At 39.0% G+C, this 13,680-nt stretch overlaps 1 protein-coding gene across 9 annotated transcripts in view; it reads right to left on the reverse strand.

Annotated features, from left to right (window-relative positions):
- Positions 1-1,308: 1,308 nt before the first annotated feature.
- CNOT4 (CCR4-NOT transcription complex subunit 4) overlaps positions 1,309-13,680 on the reverse strand; it is a 101,426-nt gene continuing 89,054 nt past the window's right edge. For 6 of the 9 annotated variants that reach the window (XM_061639458.1, XM_061639456.1, XM_061639459.1 and 3 more), the window contains 2 exons: positions 2,490-2,702; positions 1,309-1,813 (listed from right to left, as the gene is read on the reverse strand). In XM_061639458.1, the coding sequence (XP_061495442.1) occupies positions 1,512-1,813; positions 2,490-2,702 (515 nt within the window). In that variant the 3' untranslated portion in view covers positions 1,309-1,511. The remainder of the gene's footprint in view (positions 1,814-2,489; positions 2,703-13,680) is intronic. The other 3 variants (XM_061639462.1, XM_061639461.1, XM_061639460.1) reach the window with 1 other exon arrangement.

Below are 13,680 nucleotides of genomic sequence, written 5' to 3' on the forward strand. Positions count from 1 at the left end.
AGGACAGTGGACACATTGATTTTTCTGAAGTAAAATAATCAAAAAGTGGATTTTCTCCTTAAGTATATTATATTTATATATCTATATAAGTATATTTATCATTGTATATACATAGCTCCATATAATAATCAAAAATGAGGAGATTTGAATTTTGGGAATATACAGGACTCTGGCCACACTCTAACAAGCCTCTTTGATCTATGTAAGGCCTAATATACACACTAAACTATATTATAATCTACTTTGGAAATTCCCTTGAATTTTAAAAACTCTGGAAAGAGCACTATCAAGAAGTGGGGTATTCGTTGATACAGTTAAAAAAACGAACAGTAAAGCAAGGTGAGACATGGCACAGAAAGGCTAACATTGGGGCTAGTGAGGAGAGGGCAACAGCCCCATGGAGCATGTACAGAGAGTCTGAATTTGCTGTCAACCCCATTACAGGAACTGACAAAAACAAGCACGAAATCAAAGAACTCACAAAAAGCTGTCATCAAGTTTTCTGTTTTATTTAAGATTTTAGTTTTAATTCTGAAGAAAGAGGTACATTTCCTTGTTTTTAGTTTTAGCGTCAGGGTTATAACCATGTTTAATTTTATCTGTTTCTTTTTTCCTGTCTTTCAATACTGCACAAACGTCCAGAAACTACAAGGTTAAGTAAAAGCTGCAGGCAGAGGTCGTCAAAGGTTGTGCTCCTGATGGTGATCATGTGGCCCCAATGCAGTGCTATCCCAGAGTGCCTTAATCAGGTGAATTTTTAAAAAAGAGAGACTGACAAGGAGACAGAAAGACTGAAGTAAATATCACTCGTGTTTCAGCTGCTTATAATTATATCATGTATATGCTAGGTATTAAATCTGTGAATATTTTTAAAACATTACGTTTACTTGAAATCTAAAGCCAATTTTTTTTTTAAATCCCTTGGTTCCTTCTTAGCAACATGACAACATGCCAGTTTAGTTCTACAGGCAAACTGTCCTTCAACCCACTTCATGACAAATCTTACTGACAATATTGTCCCACCCTTCCTAAGGGAGGGGGGAGCTATTTCCCTGCATACCGACACACAGAATGCAAAATAAATGCTATGCCACTGTTTCTCCCCATATCATGAATCTCGTTTAAATTAAACTCTTACATTGCTGCATTTGATTCTGAATGTTATTATTATTTTTCCATATTGTCTTGACAGTTTCTGCTAGGCGAATTATGTGCAAAGGATTTATAAAAGTAGTATTTTCTGTTTATGCACTTTGATTTCTCTCTTTTTTCTTAGTGTGTTTAAAGACATAGTTTTAAACAGTGTATTTCAAACACTGGCTCAGCAGAAACTTAACAAAAAAAAGATATGGTTACGACCCTGTGATTGCATTGCATTTGGGGGCTGATGGGGAAGAGTTTTGATCAGGAACTGGATTCTTCAGAAAGAAAGATACGGAAGAGGGACCACGGGTGGGTATAGGAAGTCTGGGTGGGGCAATTCCTGCATTTCTAATGTTTTTGAACTTTTCCTAATGACGATCCAGCGCTGAGCTCTGTAGTAGATCTGTGGGGGCTTTACTGGGGGGTCTGAAAGCTGTCTGAAAGCCTGGGGGAGGAGAGTGAAAACTGGTGGGATTTGAAGGAGGGGAGTAAGGATTCCAACTAGCTCTGTGCAGAGGAATCTGTGTGCTGAAGGGGTTACTGTGGGGGGTCTGTGTTGGGGCAGCACTGGGGCCATCCATCTCTGTGAGAGCCTGAAGAGATTTTAGCCAGTGTGGTGGATTGTCGTCTTGAAGGGTGTCTAAGCTGTTTCCAGCAGAGGCTGGGATACCTAGGAAGAAAAGAAAACATAGGAGGAGAAAGAGGTTAAGCCTGGGCAAGTAAGAACATCAAATGTGCAGTAGGTCAGCTTAAAGTTAACCAATGGCAATAAGAAAACATTATTAGTTTGTACAAAGGACTATAACAACAATTTCCCAGATATATCAGTAACTGAGTTTTCCTAAGAGCCATTTGCCTTTTAGAGAATTTTTTACACTTATCACAACATTCGTCCACAGAGATTCATTCATAAAATAGCTCTACCAAATACCATACGCTTCTCTACCTTTCCAAATAATACTTTTTAGCCTTTAGAAGGGAAACACAAATAGCCTTATAAAAGAGCTTTATAAACAAGTGGAGTATGCCCTTTAATGAAAAAAACAAGTCAAGTTAATGTATCAGTACCTCAGGAACTGCATCGCACAGACCAGCATGCCATTAGACACATGGCAACCTACTAAAACCTAAAGATATATTGGGAAAGATGCTGGACATGCAACAGATGTTGGGTTTGGGGGGACTAATACCTGTTTAGATGTTTGGACCTCTAGAAAGTTTGGTGGATGGAAGCTGGAAGAGACCACCGCATAGTTGCTTTTTTTTTCTTCCACAAAAAGTATTAATTTGTGCCAAATATGCACTTGACAATTGTCAGTGGAGCTGAATGAGCGAGAAATCGTTACCTGTGATGATTGCGGGGTCCATCCAGCTGCCAGCGCTGTCCCAATTCAGGCTGTCGGTGATGGCAGTGTTGGACGTTGGTACACTGTGGTTGGTGTTGGAGGGGGAAGTAGCATTGGGCAGTCCACCAAAGTTGATGTTAATGTTCGGTAGAAGTGCCCTTAGCCCGTCCTGCCATTCCTTCATATTTAAACTCTCTACAGAACTGTTGTTGTCTGGGAGATTTATCAACAAAAAACAAAAAACAAAATGAAAGATAGAAAATAAAAGCTGGAGTTAGAAACAGATGCTGTTTTTAATGAAAGATGGTGGTTCTCTAAGCATTAAACACTGATTCCCTATCAAGAGAATGGGACAATGATGATAAATCAAGATGAAGCTTGAACGTTGAGCTGCCACAGAATGTAGTATTACTTAAGCATGTCGTGGATGAAAACCTAAATGCTTCCCCATAAAAATCAGGGTAGAAACATTTCTTTCATTAGTAGCTAGAAAAATCACTACATCTTCGTATGAAAGCTCCCGTTGCCCAATGACAAATTCTCTCTAGATTTATTGAAGGACTGAAGTTCAAAACAGCTTCTAGTCAAATGAAGAAGATGCAAGACAATGGTACAGAACCCGAACAGGATTAGAGACCTGTGAAAATATTTACACAGCATACTTGTACTTTGTGGGAAGTATTAACTGAAGGTGGGGAGAGCTTGTTTCAGTTCAGAGCGTCTAAGAAAAAGAAATGTCCAAGTTTTTTCAGATGGATTTTAATCTGCTCTAAAGTGAAGGACAACACACTATAGAACCACACTTAGCTATATGACTACTGGTTTGAGCCTCTCTAAAGGAAGAGAAAAGATTAGTGACCAATACTAAATGGTTATTTTCCATGATATCTGCAATGTTTCATAGCTTGGTTTTAATCTTGCCAACAGAGCATTCTTTAAACTTCACTCAAGCACACAACTTAGACTCGTAAGTCTTAAAAGAATTCATCATCAGAAGATGCGAAAACAGCCACTAGGTCAGGTGGCATTTAAAAAGGATTAAACAAAGTTTATGGAAAACAGGCCTACCAACAGTTGTCAGCCATGATAACTAAATGGCACACCCATGCCAAGGGGCAGTACACATCTGAGTGTTAGGTCCTGGGAACACGCACATTTCATGCCTGCCTTTAAACTTCCATAACTAACCATCTAGCTAACCACTGTTAACAGAATGCTTGACTACATGGATCCTAGGACACAGTGCCCATTGTAAAACTGTGTAAAGCCCCCCTTATTATGCACCTGTTTTGGCCCAATTCTCTGGATGTTTTAATGAATGAAAACATTCACCTGATTATTGGACTCAATGTATGTATTTAGAATAACAGAATTTTGGCAAGAGAAATATTATTTGACTTATGAACTTCCACACAGAGACTAAGATTATTGTCTACTGTTCCACACCCCCTCAACTTATATGAATTTACTTGTTCTACTGATCTATACATGTATTGTTATTTACGGTCTATGTTTAAACAATTACAATTGATTCAGATGGATTTGGTCCGCTGGTGGAAGGGGGGAAGTGACTTGTCAATTCCCCCGCCATCTGCACCATCTCCCACACTGTTCTGGATGGTTCCCCAACCCTTTGCAGCCATTTTCTGGAGGACACCAGGAGCTACAGGGGAAGGGGGTGGTCTCACTGACAGCACCAAAGTCTGGATCCAAGCCAGTATGTTGAAACTACGTGAGAAGCAAAAGGCTGGAGCTATTTGTTAGTTGTCTCAGATGTCCCTGTCTTTGGTTGACTAGGAAGAAATACAAAGTAAGAATTTGTTATCACTTGACAATGCCTTCTAGGACTAGTGTTGCAGTATTTCTTTCTTCACTATGAATAGCCTTTGGACAGAATACACAACCTTTCCATAACTGACTAGACATCCTCAAGAATTATTAGAGAAGTTTCAATCTGTGTCAGTAATAAGATCCATTATTAGTATCTTGCCCAAGATATGAGTAACAAGAAGATCTGTCTATATTCTCTTTTTTGAGGGGGTGGGTGTCTATATACCATGATAAACACATGCTTGATTTTACATATGGTGAAGCAAAAGTGAAGGCCTTTCTTGAGAGGAAGTAAGAACTGCCCCAACGAAAGAGTCAAGAGAAAAATTGGGAAAAGATCATACGAGCAAGAGTAGCAATGTTTAGTATTCACCTCCTATTCAATAGGAAGTTACAACTATCACAGCCTTCAAATGACAAACCAAGACTTTATAATATAATTGCCTTTCCTCAAGAAGCAAACTTTAAACACAAAATCTGAAGGGTGCAATGGGAGTAAGATGGATACCCACTGTGAAATATGACCACAGCTTAAGTGTCAGAGCAGTTGCAAAGTCAGTGAAAAGGTGTGCCACAGGAGGAACAGCTAATTTATTGCCGGACTGTGAACAATCATTCCTTTAAATGGGGACAATATTTAATCAAACAGAAGTAACCTTAAAGGCTGTTCAAGTCACAGGAATGAATGAGTGGACTACCAAGGGCTCAAAGGCAAATAGCAGTCATCCCAGAGAGGGAAATAATTTGGATGAGCCAGGGTTGCTCACTTTTTGTTTTGAGTAAACTAACGAAAGTTGTTTTAGCTGAGGGGGGTGAGTGTAAAAGTAGGTTCAAACATGTTGACTGCCTCTCAGCACACTGCTACTGCTGCATAGGAACTGTTAGGTCAAACAGATGGTCTAGACAACATATCACTTTAGGACTAAACAAAAGCAGGGCTCTCACCGCCCCAAAGAAAAGTAAGATGGTCTTCAAATAGTGACAAGGGCCCAAAGAAGCCACCTCTAAGACCCAGAGAGACACACTGCACATCCATGTAGATATGTTACATGGATATAACACTGTCAATTTCCTATCCATGGTTAACAAAATAAGGAGTGGGCAGTGAGGTTGTCTTCCCTCCTCCATATTTTCCTTCTCGAGCATGAGATCCTTTGTCCTTCCTCCTGCTAACCTTAACCACTTAAAAAATTAAATCAGCAGCAATATTAATAGCTGTGTAGGAACATGGGTTCAGACTCAGAATTTAGGTTATGAAGAACCTCACGCTTCTTTGTTTTTACTGCAAAGGCTGGAATAAATGTGGGAAATGCCTTGTGAAAGCTCAGAAGCCAGACATATTTTTAAAATTTCTATCCTACCCTTCCTCCCAGAGGAGCCCAGGCAGCAACATGGCTGAACAAGATTTCTAATGAGGTGGAATGGGAGCTTTAGGACCCTTCATTTGTCCTGGCCCTTCTTCCATGGCTAGAAGCAGCAAAATGATATAAAGTAAACAAAGTAATAAAAATATACACATAATACAGGGCTGTACATTTCAGCTTTGCTGTATGCTGCACCTGGGTCACCCTAGCTCAGCATTTTAGTTTTTCCTATACACGTCACATGTACACGGGTCCTGCTCTTAGTACTCCACTCTGGGATTGGCTAACCACGTACCAAGCTATGTAGATGAGAGTTTCATCACTGCATGTATACCGTAAAGAGCCACATACACTTAGAATACAGTTGTAAGATATTCAGTTCACAACAGAGATGGGGAATCTGTGGCTCTCCAGATGCTGTTGGACTCTCCAAATGCTCTGCAGGTGCTGTTGACCATGTCTGCATGGTCAGAGGTTAAAGATGATGGACGTGATAGTCTAGCAACAAATGGAGGCTATGATTCTCCATCCTTGCTTTAGCAAAGAACTTTCTTTAGAAACACAATACTATATCAGGACAATTGGCCAGCAGCAGCAAGATTTACCCACTTGCAATATGGATCTCAAAGAATCACCACAGTGTGGGATAACAGCATTCTGATTGTGTGGATGGGCAGGCTGTTATGATGTAGTCTTCGTCTCTATAACCTATGCCTCCTACACTCTTCCTGAAATAGCCTTACTGTAAAACAGGGGTGGGGAGAGAACCCCATTTACTTCAATGGGATTAAGCTCTTAAAATTCTACACTGAATTATGGCCCTAATGTTTTCCTGTTCTGTGTAATATTAAGACACTAACTCATAAGGAAAGGCCATATTGTCTATATGGAACAGCTTTTGTTTATTAACTGCAAGTTCAATACTGCAAAAGACAAAAAGTACACATGGTGAGGTTTTGGTATTATACAAATATATTTGATTAAGCTACCTTCTACCTGTTGAACTAAAACAGTATTTAATTGGGTATCAGGTCTAATTTTAAATATTGTGCTTAAACAGTAACTCTTCCCCTTCCCCCAAGCTAAGTAAAGAGAAATAGTCAGCATTCAAATTTTAATAAGGGAAGTTACATTCCTTTATCATTTTTGTCTTTATATGCCAGAATGGAATCTTTGAGCCAACATAATCAAAATAAAGAAGAGATGTATTTAGGACAGCCCAACTTTTAAACAGGGCAAATAAATAACCCAATGTTGTCAAAGCGCCCTTTGTACTCACTCTAATGAAGTGGATGCAATTTGAGAAGCTTGTACTTCACAAATTATTGACATGATACTGCTTTGTTGGTTGTGCAACTGCAAGTATAAATGTCTTTTCTAACATCTTTCTCTAGTGGATCAAAGAAAGAAGAGAGGTGGTGATATTCAAAGCTTTTCTGGGAAATTTATCATTAGTCACAAATCACCATGTTACAAGAATATTGCATGAATTTTAGCCAGAAGCATATCTCCAACTGAAAAAAAAAGTATCAGCTAGGTAGTGATAGATACAGGAAAAGGCTAAGAATTAAATAAAGGAATCCTTGCTTGTATGATTGCAGAACAATTGTACTAATATAAAGCAGCTGTTGACACACAAAATGGCTGTGTGCAGACATCAAAATAACATGGTTTATTGTGACATGCATGAACCAGAGTGAGCCTTGGAATACTTTTACTTAGCCACAACTTCCCATTTCACCCGAAGCAGGGATTGTAGTTTAACACTAAGCATGGTCAGTTTCAATACAAGCCAACTTCAAACCATGGGTTATGACATTGGCTTGTCTACACTAATGATAGTTGGTTCATTGGATAATATTTGGTTCAGATGAAACAGGAAAATGTAGTTAATTATAATGAAAAGAAGACGCTTCCAAAGCTTGAGTCCTCTGTGTGTGTGTGTGTGTCAGTATACAGCATGAAAGGCTCCCTGCAGTTCATGTATGGCTGTCATGACATCCAAATGCAGCCACTGGATTAGGAAGCTTAAGGGAGGAGCTTAATAAAGTCCACTTAACTTTTTTTCTAAGAAAACAGAAGTTTAATCTTGCACTATTTATCCACTTGGTATTGTACTAGTTCTGCTTCCATATTTTGTTATTTAGTATTAAATCCAGAAGTGTTTATTAACATGGTTGGAAGGTGTTCCTAAGGCAAAAGAGCAGCTACAATGTAACATGATGGCAGTAAAGCCATCAATGAAAACACAAAAAAGTTAAAGATGGGAAATGTTTTGCTTCATTGCAAATTGGAAGTACTATTAATATACTAGGATTAAAGAATAAGAAACATAAAAACCTTGGAAATGAATATGAGTACCCTGAATTATTATTATGAAATCTTACATTTATTAATGAAACGATTTAAAACTAAATCCTTGTTTGTCAAAAACCAGTTCTTGTTCAAGTACTTAAATAAGCAAGCTGATGCAATTAATTAAAAAATCATCAGCAATGGTGATTTTTATATTGTAGGTACTGTTATAAAATTGATATTCTTGAACTGAGGGTTGGGCCTTATCCCACCAAAATCAAGACCACTGACGTCATTGGGTCTCAGTATGACTTATGTCTGATACCATCTTACATGTAGAATACTTAAATTTCCCTTGGATAATTTTATCTTTCGCAAACATCCTTCAAGCATAATCTCAAAGATATTAATACTCCAATGATAACTATCATGCAGAGAGCCAGTGTGGTGTAGTGGTTAAGGTGATGGACTACGACCTGGGAGACCAGGGTTCGAATCCCCACACAGCCATGAAGCTCACTGGGTGACCTTGGGCCAGTCACTGCCTCTCAGCCTCAGAGGAAGGCAATGGTAAACCACCTCTGAATACCGCTTACTATGAAAACCCTATTCATAAGGTCATCATAAGTCGGGATCGACTTGAAGGCAGTCCATTTTTTCAACTATCATGCAGCCCAATTTTACGCATGTTCTCTCATTAATCTCACTATATCCAATAAGGCTTATTCCAAGTTTGTAGAGAACTGTAAATTTAATAGATTCATCTGACAACGCACTTAAAAATCAATGAAAATTTTGTCTGCTCATTCATTTTGCTAAAGAGGTAGCCAAGTATGCAAAAAAGTGAATTGACATGCCAACTTGTGCCGAGTGTAAACATGTAAACATTTTGCAAGGTTTGATATCAATGCCTCTTTTCTACATCAATGGAATGGTAAAGTGCAGAGGCAATAATAATGTAGCCCTCAAAACCCAATAAAGTCATCCTGAAGATTATTTTCTCACTGCCCCAAACCTCACACATTAAATGTAAAGCCTGATCTTCATCCCCAAGAGATGAATGGAGTAGGCAATCCACTTATTTGAATACAGTCAAAATTGCTTATGTGGTACATCAACATGTAATTCAAACCATTTTACTTGAAAAGTTTTCATGTTTCTTCCTCAGCTATGGAGTATAAAGAGAGAAATAAAAGCCTCCTTGCCACAATGGTCTAAAACCTGTAAACTGAGCAAAGCTCTTTATCCCCAAGAACTATGGCAGAAACTTACAGGAAAAAACACTGCAAAAGAGCATTTTCAACTCTGGTTTCTATATGTTCAAAGTATTAGTCAAGGTCTCTTTTTAGAACAGGTGCTCCAGATATAGTTTTCAGCAGCTTGATTCATATTCATCATCTCACAAGTAGCAATTCTCTGCTTTTTTGCCACTAGAGGGGGATGAAAATCCATACACCATGCAATCATGTCTGTCTCATTATCACATACCCAAATCCAGCAGAGCGGAGGCACCTAGTTCAAACACAAATTCATATTAGAATAGACTTTAGTTAACCCTCTTTAGCACATGTTCAGGACGTCTGAATATGCTACAGACTATCCATTTGTCTCTGCTTTGAAGCTCTTCACTGTGAGGCGCATTAGACAAAAGCCAGGTGGTGGAACACAGTAATCCTGAAGCACCTAAAACTTAATTCCAACAGCCAGCAAATTAGGTGGTTAAAAGTATTCCTCCATAGAAAATGAATGGGTTTCTCTGCTTGGCAGGCTAGTTCATTTACACCTCCTCCAGAGCCAGCCTTGGTCAAAGGGCCCTTGGTGCCCCACCCCCCAATGGCCATGCCCAGGGCAAATAATTGCAGTACAAGCATGCACAGAAGTGGCAGCAGCACAGAGAGGAATATCATGTAACTACAGCATGGAGCTGTTATTTCATACCTCAATGCATCTTATGTAGCATTGCTCCAGAGAGCTGCTACATGGGACACACAACAGAGTTCATTCGCTCTCTGAAACTGCTGGGCATTCCCCTCATGAGCAAGGAACAAAACCTTAAAAGGGGTCTATTCGGCTCAGGTGGGCTCTTTAAAGATTTCCCCCCCTTACCACTCAGTGCTGAGTGGAGCAGTGAGCAATTGCAGCAAGCAAGGATGCTATCTGTTTAATCCCTCCCCTGACATAGTGTCACTGTGGATCAACACTGTATCAGGGGCACTGGAAAGTAATTAAACTGATGACTGCTTTGCTATAACCTCTCAGAGCTCCTTCGTGCCAAATGGCAAGGGAGGAAAAATATGAGTCTACCTATTTAAGACCTTTTTTTCTTCTTCTTGCAGGTTGGAGTTGAGTGATTGCAGAGAGCACTGGAGACCATTTTAATCCCTCATTCATGTGAGGTAGCAATGCTACATTGAGGGTGCTGGAGAGGAATTAAGATGGTATCTCCACCGCTCCCTTACACATCGTCTTACTGCAAAGTGGTAAGGGAGAAATTTTTTAAACCATCCCGCGCAACCCAGTTCACAGGCAGGATCAGGAGCAGTAGGCCATGCTGGCACCTATGGGCTCCAGCATTTGCCTGACCATGCCATGTCCTGATGCTAGGCCCACCTTTCTATAAAGGCACTTTACCATCTCATCTGCTATTTGAAGGCTAGAATTCACCTGAGCAGTGAAATGCCAGAGGAAACACCTGCAGATTGTGACTTCTCTTCCATAATTTAGAAATGTCAATTTTTTGAATCAAAATTTTTTTTGAAGGAGTTGTGATCTCATGGAAATCCTCTCCAAGTTATCCAAGTTAGCATGGATGACGCACTCTCAGCCTTAGTACATGTATTTCAAGATTCAAAAGCTGTGAAGCATTCCACAAAGTTAAAATCATCATCATCACTTAAAGCACCTCACATTTTATAAGCCTAAGTGCTACTAAGAAAGGAGATACCACAACAGAAGCACTTATTATTGGTGGAAGTTAATACACTAGCTAGCAATGCTTTACTCAAGCTGATTTTTGTAAAAATTAAAAATATAAAAAGAAAAAAGCACAGAGGTCTGGCACACAGTGAAAATAAACATGTTAAAAAACCACAATTACAGGCATACCCTGCTTTAACATATGCAATGGGACCGGAGCGTGTATGTAAAGTGAAAATGTACTTAAAGTGAAGCAATTATCTATGCATGTACTGCACTGCAATCGCCACTAGGTATGGTGGCGTATGGAGCATGTACATTATAGCGAGGCGACGTTAAGTGAAGCGACGTTCAGCGGGGTATGCCTGTATTCTGGTTCACTCACACACCCCATGCATGCTGCCACTGAGTCTTCACCATGTAAACTGGCCAGCTGCCAATTTCTGCAGGGACTGAAATATTTCATTTCACACTTATTGCCAGGGTTAACATGTTTATTGGCAATTCACATGTAACTTATCCAATTGTTTAACCATAATTTATCGAAAGCCTCTTCCTATGTGATCATGATCTCCTTCCATTACCTTTCAGATCCCTGCCTTTTGCTGCTGCTGAAGGGTAAATTAGTGTCAAGGTTGATAAAAACCAATTATTTAAAAAATAAAAAATGGGTTTTTAAAAAATTAAATCAGATTTCAACATTTCTTAAAACAATTAGTAAAAAAAGAGCCAAGGTCAAAGATATAATAATGAATACTAATTATACAACTTCTAATTATATTCTATGAGTATGTAAACAGGCCTTGCCTCTCTCTAAGTGCAAAGGTAGAGAAGGTCAATGAATAGAAAATTTGGGGAGATGGAGTAGATCTGAACAAGGAGGAAATTACTGAAGTGGTAATTTAACTCTTAACAGCAGTAGCCTCTTCTGTAGGTGTAGAGAGAATTTTTCCTTTCTTTGGACTAATTCATTCTAAATTGTGAAATTAATTGGGAACTGAAAAAGCAGGAAAGCTTGTATTTCTTTTCCAGACAATGAAGGGAAATGTGAAGAAGACCGTGTTAACTATATCACCCTATATTTTAAATTTCTCATATTGACTTGGTTGAAATTGCCTAAATTTTATTTTTTGAAGAACTTTACATTTATCTAAAAACTGAAACAGTGAACCATTCAAAAATCCATGTGGAGGTTTGTTAACATTCTTGTTGGTTGAAGAAGAAAGCTAACCAAAATAAACAACTTTATTAGTTCAATTTAAAAGCCTATTTAGTGGTGGTGATTCTGGCACATCATGACAGGACTCTGACTGCTCTATTTTTCTACTGTCCGACTCAGACTCCACCCAAAATTGCTTCCAACTCCACAGCCCTGGAAAGGGCTGTAAATGTCTTTTTAAATGGGAAGCTCTCATAGGAGCATTTTTATCGCTGCCTGAATATGCGCTGATCTTGGCATCACAGCATTTGTCTTCATCTGGGTCCTGTGTCATACACTGACACACAAAATGTTTTCTATCTTGAGTTATGGTGAAATGCTCAACTACAGCTGACATCATGGGAAGCTTCTTTGACATTTTGAATTTATATTTTAAAAAATTTGTCAATCAAAATTTATTCTGAAGCCGGAGTCGGTACATTTCTAAAATTGCTTCCAACTCCGACTCCACGACTCCAACTCCACAGCCCTGCATCATGACAAAAATATCATCTCCTGATTGACTTCACAAGTTCATTCTGCTTTAGTACAAAGATGACCAAATTATCATCCCATTTTTTTAAATGAAAATTGATCTGAAAACAATTCAGAATTGCTTAGTAAATCAATCCTGATTAGTGTTCCTGAAAAAGTGGCAAGAAGGCTGGGGACATGTGATCCCAAAAACAGTTCTTGTTTTGTTTAACTATGGTTAAACATTCAGGAATGTAATATGTTCATAGGCTCCTACTCTGACTAGATTTCTTCTTTTATTTATTGAAAAATGGAAAAGGACTGCCTTACAGCATTTAATCTTGATGTTTTGTCACTTCTTATAGAGTAGGGTTGACTAAATGTTAGACCAAGAAAATAATAGCAGGAGGGAGTTTTGTAAACTCAAAGCAGGGTTTGCATGGTCAATTCTTTTGCACAGGACTGAGACTATGATCTGAATATAGGGGAATGACTGGTCCAAATGACAGGAAAAAGGTCATGGTATCCTGCATTTTGCCATGCCAAGGGAGACCCTGAGGCCATAGCTCAGTAGTATAGTACTTGAAAGGTTGTCACACAGGGAGGAGACCCAGGCTGTCTTCTTGATCCCAGAGAGCACGACATGGAATAAAGGGATCAAGGTACAGGAAGCCAGATTTCAGCTGAACATCAGGAAAAACTTCCTAACTGTTAAAGATCAGTATGACAATGGAACCAATTACCTAGATGGGTAATGAGCTCTCCAACTCTGGAGGCATTCAAAAGGCAGCTTTTGAATTTTTGATTTTTGATGCACCAGCAGCACAGAGCTAAGTTTGCGCGAAGAAAGGATTTTTTAGTGCTCAGTAAGTTCTGTTTTCTTCTTCTGGGGCAGCTTCCAAGTTTGTTTTTTCTGGAATAATTCAAGAATTTAAACAACTTTCTCTTCAATATTACTATTTCAAGGACAGCAACACACCCATCCACAAACAAACAAACAAAGACCATACAAATAATTTTAACAGGGGCAGCTTCATAGCAGTTTTCAAATACATCAACAGGAAAAACAGACAACCAACCAGCAGCCTAGCACCAGCCATTTTCCCTTTAAAGT

Source organism: Rhineura floridana, chromosome 8 (assembly GCF_030035675.1).
Source record: "Rhineura floridana isolate rRhiFlo1 chromosome 8, rRhiFlo1.hap2, whole genome shotgun sequence".
NCBI lineage: Eukaryota > Metazoa > Chordata > Lepidosauria > Squamata > Rhineuridae > Rhineura > Rhineura floridana.